Source organism: Phyllostomus hastatus, unplaced genomic scaffold, assembly GCF_019186645.2.
Source record: "Phyllostomus hastatus isolate PE091 unplaced genomic scaffold, TTU_PhHast_1.1 phas_contig_1048, whole genome shotgun sequence".
In the NCBI taxonomy this organism is placed as follows: Eukaryota; Metazoa; Chordata; class Mammalia; order Chiroptera; family Phyllostomidae; genus Phyllostomus; species Phyllostomus hastatus.
In genome coordinates this window covers 2,075,857-2,096,959 of record NW_025333513.1, presented here as the reverse complement: position 1 = coordinate 2,096,959, position 21,103 = coordinate 2,075,857, and the positions used below count along the sequence as shown (strand labels likewise).

The 21,103-nt window shown below is 46.1% G+C and overlaps 3 protein-coding genes across 5 annotated transcripts; all 3 read right to left on the bottom strand.

Annotated features, from left to right (window-relative positions):
- Window positions 1–92: 92 nt before the first annotated feature.
- Window positions 93–3,583, bottom strand: ZBTB22 (zinc finger and BTB domain containing 22). 2 transcript variants are annotated; one of them, XM_045834569.1, is made up of 2 exons: window positions 3,523–3,583; window positions 93–2,648 (listed from the first exon to the last, which is right to left on the bottom strand). In XM_045834569.1, the coding sequence occupies exon 2, from the start codon at window positions 2,578–2,580 to the stop codon at window positions 694–696; it is 1,887 nt and encodes a 628-aa protein (XP_045690525.1). In that variant the 5' UTR covers window positions 2,581–2,648; window positions 3,523–3,583; the 3' UTR covers window positions 93–693. The 2 variants fall into 2 exon arrangements, with proteins under 2 accessions (XP_045690525.1, XP_045690516.1); XM_045834560.1 differs by lacking the exon at window positions 3,523–3,583 and adding an exon at window positions 3,300–3,396.
- Window positions 3,584–4,007: 424 nt separating this feature from the next.
- Window positions 4,008–8,424, bottom strand: DAXX (death domain associated protein). Of its 2 annotated transcripts, none has more exons than XM_045835464.1 (8): window positions 8,282–8,424; window positions 7,136–7,394; window positions 6,150–6,981; window positions 5,806–6,020; window positions 5,456–5,651; window positions 4,819–5,293; window positions 4,451–4,673; window positions 4,008–4,248 (listed from the first exon to the last, which is right to left on the bottom strand). In XM_045835464.1, the coding sequence occupies exons 2-8, from the start codon at window positions 7,340–7,342 to the stop codon at window positions 4,189–4,191; spliced, it is 2,208 nt and encodes a 735-aa protein (XP_045691420.1). In that variant the 5' UTR covers window positions 7,343–7,394; window positions 8,282–8,424; the 3' UTR covers window positions 4,008–4,188. The 2 variants fall into 2 exon arrangements, with proteins under 2 accessions (XP_045691420.1, XP_045691428.1); XM_045835472.1 differs by having other exon boundaries at window positions 7,136–7,391; window positions 8,282–8,418.
- A 577-nt stretch (window positions 8,425–9,001) lies between these two features.
- On the bottom strand, window positions 9,002–11,704 carry SMIM40 (small integral membrane protein 40). The gene is made up of 2 exons (XM_045835485.1): window positions 10,494–11,704; window positions 9,002–9,294 (listed from the first exon to the last, which is right to left on the bottom strand). Exon 1 carries the CDS (start codon window positions 10,773–10,775, stop codon window positions 10,533–10,535), a length of 243 nt encoding a protein of 80 aa, XP_045691441.1. The 5' UTR covers window positions 10,776–11,704; the 3' UTR covers window positions 9,002–9,294; window positions 10,494–10,532.
- Window positions 11,705–21,103: the final 9,399 nt, after the last annotated feature.

Genomic DNA, 21,103 nt, shown 5'->3' with positions numbered 1-21,103 from the left:
CCCGCTGCCTCCTCCCCACCCCCCACTCCACTGCGAGAGCCGTCACTGCGCTGCCCAGCGCTTGTGCCCAGTCCCCAGCAAACACACAGGGGTTGTCGGGAAGCCAAGTGAAATGACCAATAAATATTTTAATCACTGTTTAAAAAAAATAGGATTTAAAATAAAAACCTTGTATTCCTACGACTTCCTCCCTCCCTCTCTCCCCTCCTTCCCCAATAACAGAGTTGAGGGACCCCCAGGAAGGGAAGGAGGGATTAGGGTAGACATTAGGGGTACGTCATTGGGGGAGGGAACGGACTGGGTTCTAGGACAAGGATGGGGCTCCAAGGACTGGCCCCCACACCACAAACACAGACTTCAGATACAAACTACAACCACCTGACTCTTGACCCTGTGACTCCAGATGCTCAACAGGCGCCCTCTCCCTCCCCCACTACATGCGCCCTATTCTGGAGCTGGGGCTTCAGTGTACACATCTGAGGAGAAGGAAGGGCCTATCAGGAAACTTTGAGGGGCAGAGACTGAGGAGTGTAATGGGGTGGTTGATGGCTCAGTGTGGTTCCCCCTCCATAATATGTACAAGTCCATAGAGATAAGACAGTAACGAGTGGGAGATCACCTGAGAGCCCCAGCACCCCGGCTCCTGCTCCCTATTTTCTCTTACCTGAAAACCACTCCCAGTAGCTTGCCCCTTCAGTTTGTTCCTCCGCCCCCATTGTACCCCATTTCTACTTTGTGCACACTGGGTGGGGACCAGACACGACGGCTGGATGGAGGCGTGGCCCCACTCACCTCTTCACTGTTGCCCCCACCCACCCCAGGGGACTCTCTTCTGGGTGGGAAAGCTGGCCCTGTGGGCCCTCCTGGTCCCGGTCCAGCCCCACCGCCACCTAGGCGGTGCCGGCGCTCACAATGTCCTCGGTGGCGCATGAAGCTGTCTCGCCACATGAATTTCTTGGCGCAGACGCCGCATTCGTAGGGCTTGAGGCCTGTGTGAGTCTTCATGTGCTCAGTCAAGTGGTGTTTCATCTTGAACTTTTTGTTACACACGGGGCAGTCAAAGGGTCGAAGGTTGAGGTGCATGTTCACATGCCGGTCTCGCATGCTCTTGTGGGAGAAGGCCTTCCCACAGTGGCACAGAAAGATCTTATTGCCATCCCCGCTGCCTGTCCCTCCAGTGCCAGCTGGGACACCCAGGGCCCCTGTAGATGTTCCAGACAGGGTCACAGCCCCATGTTGAGCTTGATTCCCTGGCGGCTGGCCTGGAGCCTGTGAGGAGGAGGATGACGAAGAAGATGGGAAGACTAGGATCTGGTTGCCCTGCACGTCTACAGGAAGCAGGGGCTGTGGTGGGTGGGAAGGGGCATAGGAGGAAGGGGTAGGCCCCCCTGAATCATCAAGCCCTGTCCCAGGACCCCCACCCTCATAGGTGCCAAAGTCATTGGAGGACTCACAGAAATTGACCTGCTCCTCTCCTTTGCCTGGAGGCTCAGTCAGGGTCCGGACATCACTTATGCTAAGGGTAGCCTCAGGTCCTCCCCCCACTGCAGCCCCAGAGCCACCCCCTAGCTCTTCGTCTTCATCATCTTCACAGGTCAAAACCAGGTCTTCCTCCTCCTCATTATCTTCCAGATCTTGGTCTTGAGGAACCAAAGGCACTGGTGCTTGGCAGTTTCCACCCCGTTTCACATATATCCAGTGCTTCTGTGGCATGATGCTAGGGGGTGCATAGGTAGGCCTCCGGAGCCCAGCCCCAGGGACCACTGCACCCCTCCCATCCCCACTGTCATCGCACAGCTCATCTGCCTCCAGCAGCAGCTTCCCAGAGGTAGCCCCCCCACTGCCAACCACAGGGGCTGAGAATATAGGGCCACTTCCTCGACGCTCCCTGCTGCCCACTGCAGAACCTGCAAACACCTCTTGGGAGGAAGATGAGAAGTCAGTGGACTCCCGGGGGCTGAAGTAGTTGCTGCTGCTGGGTGATTGATTCTCACTGGTCCGACTAGAGGCATGGGAGCGCACAGAGCCCATGGTGGCAGAGGCCACAGTACCCCCACTTCCTGATGGGACCCCAGCACCAGGGACAGTGACAGAGGCGGCTGCAGCAGTGGTGCTGGTGGCCGAGGCCCGGCCTTGGCGAAGGAGTTCAGTGCATTTGTCCACAATGTGCCACATTTGGAGCACAGAACCCACCGTGAGGAAGTTGACAATGTCAGCAGTGGCCATGCTGAGGCGACCAGTGTAAGCTGAAGCTAGGACAGTCTCGAAGGCGCCTGGGTCCATGACACTGGGCAGCGAGATGGAGGTCATACCCTTGAGTAGGACCTGGTCGTGGAAGTAAGGGGAGGAGGCAGCCAGGACAGCACGATGAGCCCTGAACTCCCTGCCCTGCACTCGGATGGACACGTCGCAGAGCTGGCCCTGAAGCCGCTGCTGATTGAGGGACTCCAGGAGGGCACTGGTTACCTCAGGGAAGGACACGTGTACCACTGCAGCTGCAGGCAGGGGCAGTGGGGGCGGGGCCAGCGACAGAGGCAGGGGAAGTGCTGCCCCACTTGGAGACAAAGGAGATGGTTCCATGGTGTGGAGGGAGGGAGTACCCCCCCAGCCACAGGAACAAGGGAAGGAGGGCGGCTGGGGGGGGGTCTCTGGGAAGAAAAAAAGAGAAGAGAACATTTCATAATGAAACAGCCCTTTACAGTTTAAAAACGTGTTTACACCCATTATTTCAATAACTCCCACAATGCTGTTGTTCCTCTCAACCCCATTTGTAGATGAGGAAACTGAGGCTAAGAAAGACAAAGAGATCATTCGTGGTCACAACCAGCAAGTGGCAGCACCAGCAAACGCAGGTGTCCTGACTCCAAATTCAGTGCTCTTTCTTTGGAGGTTAGGGTAATAGGTGCTCTTTGGAAATGGGGTGCCTCCTCTTGAAATTTCCAATATGCCAGAGATCCTGACTTTCCAAAATTTACCTTTTTGATGTTTTGCATCCTTTCCTTGGCAAGGGGGTTCTGTTCTGTTACTTAATACCACCCTCTCTCCAGTTCCTTTCAGGCTATATACCTCGGGCTCTTTCGCCAGTCACGCCCCATTGCTCCCCGCTTAACTCTAGCCTCGCCCCCCCATCAAGACCCGCCCCCAAGCCCTTTCGGCCCCGCCCTTTTCAAGACCCGCCTCCGTAGCTTTTCGGCCCCGCCCCTTGCCTACCCCCGCCCCTCTCTGCTCCGCCCCAAGAGCTACTTCGACCTTCTCTCCCACCCGGAAGGCGCCCCACAACCCCGCGCGTCTCCGCTTACCGGGCCGCGCGCCCCCGGGCCCCCCCACCCCTCACTCGGCCACCAGAGCCGCAGCCTGAGCCCCTCCCGCCGCCATCTTGCGCCGACTCCCTCCGCCCTCCGCCTCTGCTCCACCTCCTACTTCTACGGCTTTAAAGGCACAGTCAGGCACCCCGCCCGTGCCGCTGGGCAATACTCGGCAGACTCTACCACTTCTCCTTTAAAAAATAGTTGTTCATTCCACCTTAAAGGTACCAGTTCTCTCCTTCGCTAAGGACTCAGCACTTGATTTGGCCGAAGCATTTATTCCCCTTTAATTCTGTAAACCTGCCTCTTCTGTTAGTGCTAGGTCTTGGCCTTGGAGCTGTGGCCATCAACGCGTTTGCGGGGTGTAATCGCCCAAATCTCCCAGCTTCTGACAGTACCCCAGAAACCCCGCCCTCTTTTTCTGGGCCTAGGATTGGCCGAATAACCTTGAGTCGGCTCGTGATTGGCCTTTTTACTCCCACCGCCCAAAGTGAGAAAGTAAAGTACTGAAGCTTTTTTTTTTCTTTTTTGTGCCTGGCCATAGGGTAAGGGGAAAGCCTGAGGGCAGGGGAACTCCTGGGGAGTGGGACTAAAGGCAGGCTAGAAAGGGAGCATCCAGGGTTACCCTGGGGCCGACCAACCCTGAGCCAGAGAACAGCTGGTGTCAATCCAGGAGAACAGAAGGACAAAGACAAAGCAGGATTACAATAAGAACTTTATTGTTTATTAATGTTTTGTGTAAAACTTAAGTTGTTTTTTTTTAAAGAAACACCACCCAGAGGGGATTAATTAGCTCAATCCATCCCTTCCTCAGTCATCTGCTTCCCACCATTCTCCAAATACTATCCCCAAACATTTTGGAGTCCGGGTGGTGGGGAGGCAGCTAATCAGAGTCTGAGAGCACGATGATCTCCTCTGGATCGCATTGTGTGGCCACACTCATCTGCAAGGTAGTGAAAGACAAAGAGTCAGAGAGGTCTGGAATACAGGGGGAGGAGAAGCAGGGGGAAGGCCTGATCAGATTAAAAACTAGAGTAGGAAAAAGGAAGAGAGGATGTGGTGAGTGCAATATTCAGATAGAGCATCTGAAAATTAACAGGCATTGAAAGAGAATGAAGTGAGGAAAAACAGCCTCCCCCTCTTACCTTATAAGTACCAGGCTTGGATGGTTTTAACTGGGGGGTTAGGGGCAACTGGGTTGGAGATGGGCTACAGAGGGAACTGGTCACCAGGCCATGGCTAGGAGAGTCCACCCTTGTTGAGGAATCGGCAACTGAGGCCATGGAAGCCAAAGGGGAAGGTGGGCTGGGCAGGGTATGTATCTTCTTCCCAGTCTTCTCATGTACTGCCCTTTGTCCTTCCACATAGCTAGGGACAGAAACATAAATGTAGGGAGCTTGAGGCTGGAGGGGGACTGTCAGTCTCTCCCAGCAGACTCAGTTCCTCAATACTCCTCTCAGAAAGCCCCCTGCAATCCCTCCTTGGCTTCCCTCTTCTTCCTCCTTGTTGTTACCTGTTTCCTAACGGCCCTGCTCCTGTTTGCCTCTCCTTCCGAAATTTCTTGCAGGGGGGACTAGAATCTCCCCAGGTGTGAGGAGAGACACCTCCATTGAAGGAAGTAGAGGTGACTATGGCTGCTCCATTTTCCAAGACAGTGGTAAGGGGGTCCTCTGACTGCTTCCTGGAAGAGGAAGTATCCCCTTCCTCAGGGGACGGGGTGTTATCCACAGTCAAGGCTTCGATCTCTAGCTCAAAGACCTGAGACACAGGGCTCTCTTTCTCCAGGGGCAACTCCTCGAGGTATTCTCCGTTGCTTTCAGCATCTATACTGGAAGGGGCTAGGGGCTTTTCTGACAGTGAAGATGGTGATGCTATGGGTCCTTTGTTTTGCTGATCCCCCAAAGACATGTTGATCCCTTTGCTAGGGTCCAGGTTCTTTTCAGTGGATATCTGTGGTGGGAACATGGGGCTTTTGTCTCCATCTTTACCTGGAACAGTAAAAAGAAGAGAGGGATAGCATGAGAACTAAGGAAAGAATGCTGCTGAGAAAACACTAGGAGTAAGAGGAAGAAAGGAAGGGCCTCAAACAGGTGCCTTATGCCCAATAGAGTAGAGGGAACTGACACATGAGGAGACTTCCCTTGACATACCTCCTTCCTCATCTTCCTCTTCATCATCCTCCTGACCTTCCTGAATCTGTTCCAAATCCTCTTCTTCGGAATCTGTGGCTTCCTCTTCATCCTCCTCCTCTTCTTCTTCCTCTTCCTCACTTTCCTCATCTTCTTCGTCATCTGTCTCAGCCTTGGAGGAGGTAGGGCATTCCTGGGATACCATTCCACTAGGGCCCTGAGGGGACAAAGGAATTTCTTTAAGTAATCCCTTGCCCCAGAGAGTCTACATCTGTGTTCTTTCTGCAAACCCCCATCAGTCACCCAGGACTCCCTGCTGACCAGTGTAAGGGAAGAACAGGGTTTCTCTGAGGAGTGTATCCCTTCCACACCTCACCAGAATCCAAGGAGACTTTGGGGGGGTCTGCAGAGTGGGAAGAGGTAGCTTGGGGGAGCCGGGCTTTTCTCTTCTGTCTCTCGCCCTCCTCACTCTTATCTTGCATCATCGCATATTTGGAGATGACTTCATCCAGCCGGCTCATAGCCAAGCTCCGGTTTTCCCGAAGGCGCCGGGCTAGGGTGGGATCTGACAGTGCGGGGTCAATGCCTATATGGGAAGATATAAAGTCAGAGTACTCAGTCCAAACCCTAGAAGAAGGGACTAGAGAGAGAGATGCCCCCTCTACCACACATCTGACATACAAGAGTTATTGATGGGCATCTCACTAATCCCTACCTGGCCTATAGTCATCTGTGAGGTGACAGCCAAAGTTGTAGATGAGATCAAGGTGGCGTCGCTCCTGTAGCCTGATGCCCACATCTCGGAAGGCATCCTGAGCCATGACCTGGAGCTGCTGTCGGGGGAGGCCAAGGCTGTGGCGAGCAGCTGCCTTTTCCACAGCCCGCAGCACATCTCCATAGTCAGGGAAGGTATCAGGCCCTGGCTTGTTGATGAGTCGCTCAATACGCCTGTTAACCTCTGGGTAGCGGGTGCCACGGTAGGGAATGCGCTGTTCTATGACTCGGCCTGTCAGTGAAGAACAGTCTTTCAGCTCACACAGCCTCCCAAAGAGGCGGATCAGCTTCCTCTTCAACCTTGCCTCCTGCAGGTATGTGGAGTCTGGGTCATCCAATTCTTTGAGATCCAGTTCCTTTTCCTGCAGCCGCCGAATCTCAGCCACATACAGTGCTAACAGCTGCTCCAAGCGCTGGATCTGCCGCCGGGAACCACGGGTCCTTGGGGCCTCAGAGCCAGTGGTCTCAGCATTCGTGGGGTCCGAGGAGGGGTCTGCAGGAGGGTTATTCCCAGAGGACTCACTAGAGGTGGTGGCAGCGGGGGCCAGATTCAGCTTTTTCTTGGCTGAATGAGCCTTGAGAACAGTGCAGAGCTCATTAATGTACACATAGAGCTTAGCTGGCCGGCTCTGGGCCCGAGACAGGACCCGGGTGAGGATGTTGCAGAACTCCGCTGACGCCAAAAACAGTGAATGGGCACGCTGCTGCCGTTTATAGAGGAATGGGACCACATCAGGGTGGTCTGCTGTCTGCGCCTTACACAGTTCAAGGAACTGGAGGGTTCAGGGGAAGAAGGGAGGGGGAAAGAGATAAGGGAAGGGGTTGAGAGAAAGAAGGCAAGGTGGGATTAGTGGGGAAGAAAGGACAGGAGAGCCAGTCAGCCACCCCTCTCCCTGGGGTACAAGAATTCTCTCCCCTAAAGCTCACCTCTTCAAACAGCTTCTCATTCTCCAACTTGTAGCATTTCTTGCCGCCCGAACTACTGTTCCCTCCAGCCCCATGGGACTGAGAGGAGCCAGGGGCTTCTGCCCGGGGTGAGGTCGGATTGGGGAGTGGGTGGGAGGGCCCTGGCTGAACAGCTGCTTCATCTTCGTCATCATCATCCAGCACAATGATGCTGTTATCGGTGGCCATGGGGGATCAAATCCCCCAGAGGGAGGAAGTGTTGGGGATTTCGTAATTCCTGCTAGAAGGGGATGGGGCCTTAGAAAGAGCCCCCTCCAGCATAGCCCCATCCCTTCATCTCACACATTTTCCAATCTTCTTGGGCTTCAGTAACACCCAGCCCTGCCCAATGTCCTCAATGCCTATTTTCAGCAACTATTAGTACCATGTCTTCTGGGGCCCCTACTAGGGTGCCCCAAGGGACCTGAAACCTGAAGTTCCCACCTCCAGCTCCACCCCTCATAATACATCCGGCCTTTCATTTGCGGTTTCCCCAGTATTCCTCCTAGTTGGCAAGTTGATTTTTTTCTCACGACCCCTGGACCACTTCTCACACTGCACTCCAGATTTCACTGACATCCCTTAGCACAGGTACTAAAACTACACCCGTCAGTAACACCTCACGTGTTTCCCCCTCTTGCTCTCAAACACGTCAAATTCACACCTTCACCCCATCCTGAAGAATCACCCCAACTCCCAGACTCTCTGAGATGAATAAGATTCCCTCCTAACAATTCATTATCCTTTCTAAATTATCTCCATATCCCACCCCTAATGGATCTCAAACCGCGGAGTTAGAATGGAGGTGTCTCACCTCAAGTCCCCTCCCTCTCACCCCACCCTAATTTTCCCTATTCTCTCTCTACGACCTGTAACTGATCGTGAGCCCCGCAATGGGTTCTCCCAATTCCTCTCGGATGCCAGCCCTATGTTTGGCCCCTTCCCCAAGAAGAGCTTCCCGCCAAGTCCCCCTCCCCCAGTTCGGCCCCCGCCCGCCCCTCTCCCCTTGACGGATAGGGGGGAAGAGTACCACAGCTTGCCCCTCAGACATAGCGCCCGGGACTCCCCAGTACCTCTCCCTTGACATTCCCGCCCCCACCTTCGATCCCCGCACCGTCCGGCCCGCACCTCAGAAACAGCCTCTCGAGGCGACCCTCATCGCGGATATCAGAAGCTCGCATGGTTCCCTCCTCTTTCCTTCCCCCTCCTACCGCAGGCCCTATTCTGGACCGGAAGCTGCCGAATTTCCGCCTACAGGAACCTAAGTGCGGCCATATTGCCGTACGGAACCCAGCCTCCACTGTGGCCGGAACTGACGGTACGCCGGATTTCCGAACCCCACCACTGCCGCCTTCATAGCATGAGGCTCTTCTCCGCCGGATCTGTACTGGACGGGCTTATTCCCTCGGCATGTCCTTAAGGACCTGTGGACCGCCATTTTGCCGTACGGCATTGACTGTCCAGACACCAGGGTGCCGCCAGTGAAGCTCTTTTCAACCAGCCAACCGCCGCCGAGTCGCGCGCCGGGAGGACTGAGCCACCTTTCTTAGTAGGTGAGGGGCGGCGAAACAAGGCAATTAAGGAACTGGGTCCTCCAAGGCTGCGCCTGGTGCACCGAAGGGCGGGAGTCACTTATAAGGGAAGTAAAACCTTTTCCTTCCGATGGGCTGTTGACAAGCTTTCCTGAACTGCTTTCCTACCTGTCAAGTTCCAGATTCCACCGCTTCATCGACGGTGTCTGCCTCTTCCCTTACACGGGCTGCTCGCGCCTTTGCTGCTTCTACATAATGGTGACTACGTCTCCCAACCGTCTCCCAAACGTGAAATCAAAACACATGCACACAAATCAACGCGCTAAACATTGTGTTATTATTGCTATTGTTGATTTGCTTTTCAAGCATCACCACAGAACTAATGACCAATCAAATAGGTGGAACCTAGGCGGTTCTCCGTCCAATTCTGGAGAAGTCACTTAGGCGCAGGCAGTGATGACCTAGAAGCCGTGCTTTGCCAGGGCCTAGGGACTGGGCCTGTGTGACAGGGACCTTGAGGAGAATCTGCAAATTGCCATTGTGAGGGCTGCAAGACGAAATGAGCCTCGGGAAATACCTCGGGTCTCGTCTCCTTTATCTTTGGGGGAGCTGAGGAAAGAGCAAAGAGAGAAGAAACTTTGGTTTTGGTTTTCTTGTTTTAGAGTTTTTCTCTCCCCCCTCCCTTTTATTTATTGATTTTAAAGAGAGAGATTTTGTTGATTTTTCCACGTGTCTTGACTGGGGATGAAACCCTCAACCCTGGGGTATGGGGATCACGCCTCAACCAGCTGAGCTACCGGGCCAGAGCCTACTTTGACATCCGCCTCACCTACATCCCACCTCAGTCAGTTTTAGGGAGGCTGGAGGGACTCCTGGAGGCAAGGCTGGCTTGAAAGGTGAGTTTGTGGAGAAAGTGGAAAGGCTGACACGGTTACAGTGGCTGAGATTCCCCACCTCCTGGACCCATGTGCATTTCACAGCTCGTGAGCATCTTGTCACTTTCTAGGACTGCAGAAATCCCCACACCTCCAAGCCCTCAGAGACCGGGAACTTCAAACCCTCCCTTCCATTTAAAGAATTCCACACCACATCTTTCCAAGTGTCTTTAAAAAAAAAAAAGTGCAGTTCTCAGCCATGAAATCTGGAAATAATCTCACCTTGTCTTAAATAAACATATGTAGCCCACTTCTTTCCCCAAGGCACCATAAACATCACCTTGTCTACTCATTAAAAATGTATTTTTTATTCTTAACAGTTATAAAAAGTGTATACAATCTTCATGCTTTTTGATCAGTTCTGCTGTCATAGTAATTGTAATGATAACCCTGAAGAAATTTTTTTTAAACTGGAGTTTTGGTCACAAAAAAAATAGTTTTCATCTGAGACCTTCAAGTATAAAAGCATAAAATTGCTCCTGGGGAAGTGGAATGGTAAGAGGAGTTCAAGGAGAAAAGAGAAAAAGAAGAAAAAATGATTCCCAATTGTTAAGAATATATGTATTTTTTAATGGATAATAGTAGGTATCAAGTCACTCTCATATTTCAGTGCCCTGGATATTCAAAAGGGTGATTTAATTGTTTTATTTTAAAATGTAAATATTTTTAATATGCCAGGAATTACATCCTTGAAATAATTTCAATTTATGATGAAAAAAACATAGATGCTTACTTAAAAATATGTGAGGAGTACAATTTTTAAAAAATTGTTTCCTAGAGTATAGACAGAAATTTTAGACAGCTGCTCTAAGCTATCCAAATGTGCCCTCCATAGTCCCCAACAGTCTTACTTGCCCCCATCTCCCCTCTCACCTCCATAGCAGAGTAAGAGGATGTTTATAGAAAAGGTGGTCACAACTCCAGCTCCTCCTCGTTCTGAGGTGTTCCCAGGAGCCAGTCCCCAAACATTGCCCATGGTAGAGAACATAGCAGCTTACAAAGAGCCTCCAGCATCAGCAGTGTCAGAAAAATGGCCAGGAAGATAAAGAAGGCCTTGTCCAAGGCCCGACGTAGGGTACCCCTGGGAGGAGTAGGACCCTGGGCAAAAGCCAGGAACACATCCTCCTTGTCCACACCACCCTCCTCCTCTGCCATCCTAATTTATGGTCTGGCAGCTAGCTGGATCAGGGAGGCTGAGATAGAAGCCCTTGCTCAGCAATGCCAGGATTAAGGGATGGGGTGGCTTAAAGTCCTGCACCTGCCTGGCTTGACCCTAATTCCTGAGAGAAAGAAAGACAGAGAGAGTGGGAGGGAAACAGGAGAGGAGAGCCTCTGAGCCTTTGGAACAATCATATAATTATATAATGCAATGTAAATGATCTGATTTGCTATCTTGAGCCGATGTCAGTCAAAGATCTAAAGTCCATTCCAGATTAACAGTAGGTAGTTGGGGGTGAGGGGTGGGACTCTCCTACAGAGGCTGGTGGGAACAAGCAGGTGCAGGAGTTCAAGGGGAGGTTTGTAAATATTTAAAAAAAAGAAGAATAAAGAAAGAAAGGAAAGGAGGAAGAAGAAAAAGGAGAAGGGGGAGAGGGAGGAAGAAGATGAGAGAAACAAAGACCATCATTGGTCAGCAGAGCAAGAGTGTTTGATTGGGACTTACCAGTTGGGCCAATAAGGAAGAGAGAGATTTTTCCGTGGGAGGTCCTGGTCTGAGTTGTTGGTGGGAAATATTCCCCAAGAAGTTGTCTTAGAACAGGGATTGAAGGCTTTTTCTGGACCCTATTCCCCAAGCACTGGCCTGAAGTTCGGTGAGAGAAATGGAAGCCTGGAGCCCCTGGGATAAGTGGTGGTGATGGCGCAGACATCGGAGGAAGTGTGTAAGTTGTAGTGGACTTCATACCTGGATCGTTTAGGGTCTCCTACCTAAACTTCATTTTGACCTTAATAGGAAGATCTTATTTACTTGGGTAGATTTTGTTAACCCAAAATGGTACAAATGATGCCACAATTTTGTTTAGAGTCAACTCATATTATCATTTGCCGTTTCCACAGGGGTTCACATTATGAAACAAAAAACCTGGGATCAGGGTCCAAACTAATAATTTATTAGTTATGTTAAGTTAAACAAAGAGGCCACTATATTGAAATGGCTCTTATTAACAGGCCCAAAATGGAGTCACTTTTGCTACTCCCCACCAAGAACTGATACCTAATTTAACTGCAGTTTCAGCCTCTCCCAGGAATGGAATTTTAAATGAATCAGTCTGGAATTTCCTAGTCACACTAAGGTGGTACCTTACTAGTGGTACCTTCCTAGTTACCACTAAGGTGGTAATCTGCCTGATGAGACCCCATTCTTTCCCCTAAGAAAAGATGATCTTACCTGAAATAATCTACCCTTTCAACTTCCTTGTTCCCCTTTCCCCATATTTCTGTTTATAAAAGCTTTACATTTGTCTAGTTCCTGGGGGGTATCTATTTACTAGATGAGATGCTGCCTGATTCATGAATCATTGAATAAAGCCAATTAGATCTTTATATTTACTCTATTGAATTTTTGTTCTTTTTTTAACTTTAACTTTTTATTATCTTTTAGTTCAGTTTATGTAATGATCTTCATAAAAATCTATTGAACAAAAGGCCTTGCTTATCATTTATAAAGCAAACTGAAAACTAAGTTGTTGTAGCATTTAGTAAATGAAATAATAGAGTTCTGGGGGAAATCTGAAATTGATGTACATTTGATTAAAAAAATAAACCATGTTAGGTCACCATAAAGATTTATACAACAATCAAATGCAAAAAAACAAAAAGAATACCCTTTCCTTGATTATAAGGGAACCAAGTATTTTTAGAAGCTAAAGCTATTAAGTTTCAGCACCAAAACACTAAACAAAAATTTTTTTATATATTAAAGATTTTATTTATTTATTTTTAGAGAGGGAAGGGAGGGAGAAAGAGAGAGAGAGAAACATCAATGTGCGGTTGCTGGGGGCCATGGCCTGCAACCCAGGCATGTGCCCTGACTGGAAATCGAACCTGCGACACTTTGGTTTGCAGCCCGCACTCAATTCCATTGAGCTACGCCAGCCAGGGCTAAATTTTTTTTAACAGTTGCTTTTTCCGTTTTGTTTTTCGGGTTTTTTTTTTCAGATTTTATTTATTTTTAGAGGGGAGGGAGAAAGAGAGAGAGAACATCGATGTAAGAGAGAAACATTAATCGGTTGCTTCTCACATGTGTGGACCAAATCTGCCACCCAGGTACGTGCCCTGACTGAGGATCAAACCTGCAATCTTTTGCTTTGTGGAATTATGCCCTACCAACTGAGCCACACTGGCCAGGACTTAATGAATCCCTTTTTTAAAGAGTACAGGTCTTTCATTTCTGTTAGATGTCCCTCAAACCTACATACATGTAAGGGCAAAAGAGAAATGGTGCATGCCTTTCTCAGTGCATCACATCAAAGGGTGAGCCTCTTACACCCCTGGTACTGCCAACCCAGCCTGTCAGGTTTCTCCCTCATAAAGCCACTACTTGTCTCTGTAATTCCTAGGTGTCTGATACCTTATCAAATCTCCACTTATCTGCCTTATAATTTGTCTGTGACCCCCATTGGAATAACCACCATGATGATGTTTGTTAAATGGTGATCTTTTAAATCCATCATTTCTCCTTCAGTTTTTAGCTGACATACAGTGTAAGAGAAAGCATTCCTGTTCTCCTGTTTATTCATTTATTTATATAATATGGACTCGTGGATTCTTATTTACTCAATGACATGTAAACCATTACCATATTTCTTTAGATTTTCCCGACCAATAAATTTCTTTTTTTTCAAGATTGTTTTATTTATTTTTAGAGAGAGGGGAAGGGAGGAAGAGAGGGAGAGAAACATCAATTTGTGGCTGCCTCTTGCATGCCCCCCACTGGGGACCCCGCAACCCAAGCATGTGCTCTGACTGGGAATCGAACCAGTGACACTCCTATATGCAAGGCCAGCACTCAGTCCACTGAGCCACACCAGCCAGGGCTGGACCAATAAATTTCTATTTTATTCAATAAATTATAATCAGTTACTATCATTATTATTTTGGATGTCTAAATTATCCCCAACTTTGCAAATGGGAAAGCCCTTCAAGCTAGTTCCTATGTCCTTTTGAAATGTCCTCAACATTTTTTCAGCACTTCCTTACTTTCTGGTACAAGAGGTAATTCAGATTCAATTTTTACTTTTCCTGCTTCAGCTCAGGAATCAGCCATTTCTTCAAGTGGCTCTGGCTTCCTTTAACAGTGGATGGCATTTGGAAACCAAGATATGGATACCAGATTTCCTGAGTGTTACCAGATGCCATTATTTCTAGGCCTCAGCACACAAAGCTAGAAAACATATGAATATATATATATATATATATATATATATATATATATATATATATGAGGTCTGTCTGGAAAAAGTGCATCCATTGTTAACATAATGAAAACAGTTTACTGGCATCCAAGGAGAGTGGACTAGAATGCACATGCATGAACAATGATGACTTCACTGTACTAGTCAGTAGGGGTAGTAGACACTGTTGAGAGAGCATGTGTATTGTGTGGCCATCACATTCAAAATGACTGAGTGAGTAAAGCAACGACTCTGCATTAAATTTTATACTAAACTTGAACATACCTCCACAGAAACTATTCGGATTAGCCAGAAGGACACAGGTATGGGCAATGATGATTGGCAACTTCATCACTACTATGCACCCTCTCATACATCACATCTTGTGCCGAGTTTTTTCATGAAACATCAAATCACCCAGGTGACTAAGCACCCCCACAGCACAGATATGGTGCCCTGCAACTTCTGGCTTTTCCCAAAACTAAAATCACCTTTTAAAGGGAGGAGATTTCAGACCATCAATGAGATTCAGGAAAATAGAGCAAGGAAGCTGCCTGGGGGGACTGTGTGAGGTCCCAAGGTGCCTACTTTGAAGGAGACTGAGGCATCACTGTCCTATGTACACTGTTTCTTGTATTTTGTGTCTTCTTCAGTAAATGTCTTTATTTTTCATATTACATGGCTGGATAGCTTCTGGACAGACCTCATATGTATACACACACACTATTCTAGTTACTATGGCTGCCTAACACACCACCCCAAAATGCAGTGGTGTAAAACAACCATTTTAGTATGCTCATGGATTACTGTGTCCAAAATTCAAAAAGGACACAGGATAGCTTGTTTTTGCTCAGTGATGTCAGCTTAGAAAACTTAAGGACTGAGGGTGACTTAAGTGCTGAAATCATCTGGAGGCATCTTCTCTCATGTGTCTGACAGTTGATGCTGGCTACCAGCTGGATCTCTGCTGGGGTTGCTGGCCAGAACACTTATGTGTGTCCTCCCTATGTAGCCTGGGCTTCTTCACAACATGGCAACATTGGGATAGTTAGAACCCTTACATGGCACTTATGGCTCCAAAGGCAAGTATTGCAGTGAGCAAGGAATAAGCTGTTTCATATTTTCTGGCCTAGCCTCAGAAATTATGCAGTGCGCATCCCAATGTTCATAGCAGCACAATTTACAATAGCCAAGTGTTGGAAGCAACCTAGGTGCCCATCAGTAAATGAATGGATCAAAAAACTATGGTACATTTACACAATGGAATTCTATGCAGCAGAAAGAAGGAGCTCCTACCCTTTGTGACAGTATGGATGGAACAGGAAAGCATTATGCTAAGCAAAATAAGCCAGGTGGTGAAAGATAAATACCATGTGATCTCACCTTTAACAGGAACCTAATCAACAAAACAAGCAAACAAGCAAAATATAGCCAAAGACACTGAAATAGAGAACAGGCTGACAGTGACCAGAGAGGAGGGAATTTCAGGGGAAAAGGTGAAGAATTTGCAGGAACAATTATCCTGCAAAAATAAAAGACACATGGACAAAAACAAGGTGGGGGGGTGGAAATGGGAGGGAGGTGGGGAGGGCTGGGGAATGGGCTGGAATGGGAGTAAAAGGCAGAAAACTGTACTTGAACAACAATTAAAATTTAAAAATAATTATAAAAATAAAAATAAAGAAATTATGCAATGTGATGCAGCATGCCTGCATTCTATCGGTTATGAGAGAGTTACAAACATGTTTGATTTACTGTTTGATTTACATGGAGGAGACATAGACCTTGTAGACCCACCTCTTGTTGGAATAAGTGAGAGGCTTCAAGGGAGAGTAGTAGGTGGAGAAGAGGAGAATAGGAATATAGACAACTCTTTTTTAAATTGAATTTGTTAGGGTGACATTCGTTAATAAGATTACATAGATTTCAAGTGTCTGATCTGTTTTTAAAGATTTTATTTCTTTATTTAGAGACAGAGGAAGGGAGGGAGAAAAAGGGAGAGAAACATTAATATGTGTGAGCGATATCAATTGGTTGCTTCTCACAAACCCCCAACCATGGACCTGGCCCACAACCTAGGCATAGGCCCTGACTGGGAATAGAACCAGTGACCTTTCAGTTTGCAGGCCAGCACTCAATCCACTGAGCCACACCCGCCAGGGCTGTACAGCCAACTCTTTTAAAGAAGTTTGTCATAAGAAAAAGAAGAGAAATGCAGCATAATGTAGAAGGAGAGGTGGGGTCAGGAGGAAAGATTTTTTTAAATGATTTGTTCTGGTATGAATAACAAAGTAGGGAGGAAAGGTGACAAGGGATTGAAGAAGCAATTGTAGGAACGATGTCCTTGAGTGAGAGAGGCTGGGATTCAGTGAACAAGTGGAAGAGCTAGCTTTAATTTTTTAAATTTTTTTATATCTATTGAAGAGAGAGAGAGAAAAACAGAGATTGGTTGCCTCCAGCATGTGCTCCAACTGGGGACCAAACCCATAAACTAGGTATGTGCCCTGACTGGGAATTGAATCCAAAACCTTTTGGTGCACAAGAACATGCTCCAACCAACTGAGCCACACTGGCTGGGCAGAAGGAGTAGCTTTAGATAGACACATTTGTGGTGCCTTGCGGGAAGACAGAGTCTAAGGATAGAAATGTAAGGTGGCAAGGAGTTTTAGTAGGAGGGGGAAAAAGGAGTTCTCTTCTGTTGCTCCCTGCTTTTCAGTGAACTAGGAAGTAACGTCATTAGCTGGACATGAAGGGGTTGGTTGGAGAAGAGAAAAGATGTAGATATTGCAGGGTCCAGGTCAAGAACAAAAATTGAGTTTCAGCCTAGAAATAAACCCACACCTATACGATCAATTAATCTATGACAAAAGAGACAAGAATATACAATGAGGTAAAGACAGTCTCTTTGTAACCGAAAGAAGGTCCAGCTGCCTGCTGCTGCAAAAGCCAGTACTCAAGAGGCAGGTTCTGATATAAAGTAAAGTGCTTTATTTTCAGGTGCCAGCCACCTGAAAGATGGGGGACTCAGGTCTCAAAGCCCATCTCCCCCTCTCAGTAGAGGCAGAGATTTTTAGAAGGAGGGAGAGGGGAACAGAGCAAAGATACACAGGGGAACAGATCAAGAAAAGGAGTTGCAAAGTTCTCTATGTGCAGACGAGTGCAGTACATTCCGGTAAGGCAAATGATGATCCAGTATGCATCATCCAGGTTTAGCCATCCTGGATTCACGTCATCCTGGCTCCATTGATGAAGGTCAGCAAATCTCCTGGAGCTGGGATGCCTGAAAGTTAGAGTCTATATCTTTTAAAACTAGTTTTTAGTATATTTATACAAATATGCTGTTCATCTACAAACCACATATTAGAGTTAGCACTTACAGAAATGATGTCAAAAGAATGGTGGTGTGGGTTACAATTTCCAACCGTTACAATTTTCCACTGTTATGTCTTCAATGTATGGTGTTGGGGACACTGTAAGTTACATGCAAAAAAAAATTTGACCACTTCCTTGCACCATATACAAAAATAAATTCAAAATAGATTAAAGACTTAAATGTAAGACTGAAAACCATAAAGCTCCTAGAAGAAAACATAGGCAATAAACACTTTGACATCAGTCTTAGTAAAAAAAAAATTTGGATGTTTCCTAGGGAGAAGACAGCTAATGAGAAAAGAAACAAATGGGTCTACATTAAACTAAAAAGCTTTTGCGATGCAAAGAAAACCATTAATAAAACAAAAAACCAACCTACTGAATGGGAGAAAATATTTGCAAATGATACATCTAATAAGAGGTTAATATCCAAAATATGTAAAGAACTCATACAACTTATAAAAAACCAATTCAATTGAAAAATGTGCAGAGATCATGAATAAACATGCCTCCAAAGATGGAAAAAAGATGGCCAACAGACATATGAAAAGATACTCAATATCACTAATTATCAGGTAAATGCAAAGGAAAACCACAGTGAGATATCACCTCACACCTGTCAGAATGGCTACTATCAATTAATCAACAAACAACAAGAAAACCCTTGGACACTGTTGGTGGGATTGTAAATTGGTATAGCCACTATGGAAAACAGTGTCTATACAGAGTTTCCTCAAATAGAACGACCAAATACCCATCATCATCAATTCCTCTTCTGGGTGTTTATCCAAAGGAATCCAAAACATTAATTTGAAAAAATATATGCACCCTTATGTTCCATGCAGCATTATTTATGATAGCCAAGATGTCTAGGTAACCTAAATGTCCAATGATCGATGGTTAGATAAAGAAGTGGTATATGAAGTATACCACAATGAAGTATTACTTGACCATAAAAAAGAATGAAACCTTACCTTTGCAACAACATGAATGAACCAAATGAACCTAGAGGATATTATACAAAGTGATATAATCAGGTAGAAGACAAATGCTATATGATTTCATTTACATGTTGGATCTAAAAATACAAAATAAACAAACAAAACAGAAATGAACTATCGATACAGAGAACAGATCGATGGTTGCCAGATGAGAGGGGTGTTGGGGGGATGGGTGAGAAAGGTGAAAGATATTTAGAAGTACAAATTGCCACTTATAAAAAATAGTTATGGGGATGTAAAATATAGCATAGGAAATATAGTCAATAATGTTGTAATAACTATGTATGGTGCCAGATGGGTACTAGATTTATTGGAGTAATCACTTCATATGGTATATAAATGTCTATCACTATGTTATACACCTAAAACTAATATAACATAACTTATACTAGTTAGCTATAAGTACTTCAACTATAATTGAAAAATAAAAAATTCAATCATAAAAATGGAGGCTTAGATGCCCTGGCTAGTATGGCTCAGTGGTTGAGTGCTGGCCCACAAATCAAAGGGTCACTGGTTCGATTCATGCCTGGGTTGTGGGCCAGGTCTCCAGTACACAATGGGAAGAGGCAACCCCACATTGATGTTTCTCTCCCTCTCTTTCTCCCTTTCTTCCCTTCTCTAAAAAATAAATAAATAAATTCTTTTAAAAATGGAGGCTTAGTTTTAAATTGTTCAAAGTTAATAATCAAGCTAATAAACTGTTATGTTCTTTTTTTAAATATACTTTTTTAAAAGATTTTATTTTTATTTATTTTTAGAGAGGGAAGGGAGGGAGATAGAGAGAGAGAGAATCATCAATGTGCGGTTGCTGGGTGTCATGGCCTGCAACCCAGGCATGTACCCTGACTGGGAATCAAACCTGTGACACTTTGGTTCCCAGCCCACGCTCAATCCACTGAGCTATGCCAGCCAGGGCTTACTGTTATGTTCTTTATTCATACCTTGATAATTGTGTGCAAAGCAACAAAACTGGAAGAATATCAAAATGATCACATCTAATTATTACCACAGATATTTAGGTATTCTGTTGTTGGACCAGATATGATTGGATGAGTAATAAAATACAGTCATGCATTATTAATAAATTAATAAATATATATTTTAAAATGTTTTTCTTATCTTCATTTTAGCAAAGTCACTAATTATGTTCTTTTTTAAAATACATTTTATTGATTATACTATTACATTTGTCCCATTTTTCCTCCTTTATTCCTCTCCACCTTACACACCCCCTCCCACCCACATTCCCTACCTTTAGTTCAAGTCCATGGGTTGTACATATAAGCTCTTTGGCTTCTACATTTCCTATACTATTCTTAACCTCTTCCTGTCTATTTTCTACCTACCATTGTTGCTGCTTATTCTTTGTACCTTTTCCCCCTCCCCCCCACTCCCCCACTGATTACCCTCCATGTGATCTCCATTTCTGTGATTCTGTTCCTGTTCTAGTTGTTTGCTTAGTTTGTTTTTGTTTTATGGTTTGGTTGTTAATAACTGAGTTTGTTGTCATTTTACCGTTCATAGTTTTGATCTTCTTTTTCTTAGATAAGTCCCTTTAACATTTCATATAATAAGGGCTTGGTGATGATGAACTCCTTTAACTTGACCTTATCCGAGAAACACTTTATCTGCCCTCCCATTCTAAATGATAGCTTTGCTGGATAGAGTAATCTTGGAGGTAGGTCCTTGCCTTTCATAACTTTGAACACTTCTTTCCAGTCCCTTCTTGCCTGTAAAGTTTCCTTTGATAAATCAGTTGACAGTCTTATGGGAACTCCTTTGTAGATAACTGTCTCCTTTCTTTTTGCTGCTTTTAAGAATCTCTCTTTGTCTTTAATCTTGGGTAACTTAATGATGATGTGCCTTGGTGTGTGCTTCCTTGGGTCCAACTTCTTTGGGACTCTCTGATTTTGCTGGACTTCTTGGAAGTCTTTTCCTTTGTCAGACTGGGAAAGTTCCCCTTCATTATTTTTTCAATTTCTTGGTCTTACTCTTCTCCTTCTGGCACCCCTATGATTTGGATGTTGGGATGTTTAAAATTGTCCTGGAGATTCCTAAGACTCTCCTCATTTTTTTGAATTCTTGTTTCTTCATTCTGTTCTGATTGAATGTTTCTTTCTTTGTTTTGTTCCAAATCTATTATTTGAGTCCTGGTTTCCTTCCCTTCACTGTTGGTTCCCTGTATATTTTCCTTTATTTCACTTTGTATAAAGCTTTCACTTCTTGCTCTATTTTTTGGCCATACTCAACCATTTCTGTGAGCATCCTGATGACCAGTGTTTTGAACTCTGCATGTGATAGATTGGCTATCCCTTCATGGCTTAGTTCTGTTTGTGGAGTTTTGATCTGTTCTTTCAATTGGGCCATATTTTTTTGTCTTAGGGCACCAGTTACTTTGTAAGGGGTGGAGCCTTAGGTATTCACCAGGTTGGGGAACCCACATAGCTGAGTTCCACGTGGTGCTATAGGTGGTGGAGTGGTCAGAGAGGGAAGAATGCTGCTTGCTCGGCTGTCAGCCAGCTTTCAGTCACTTTCTGCACTACCCATAAGCAAATCGGGCCCTTCTGGTGCTGATTCTCAGGTGGGTTGGTTTGTGTATGTCCTAGGATGCTGTGGGTCTCTCTAATTAACTCTCTTATGAGGCTGGGAGTTTCTCCCACTGCTGCAACCCCCACAGTTTTTATAGTCAGAGGTTTGAGGCTTTATTTCCCAGCAC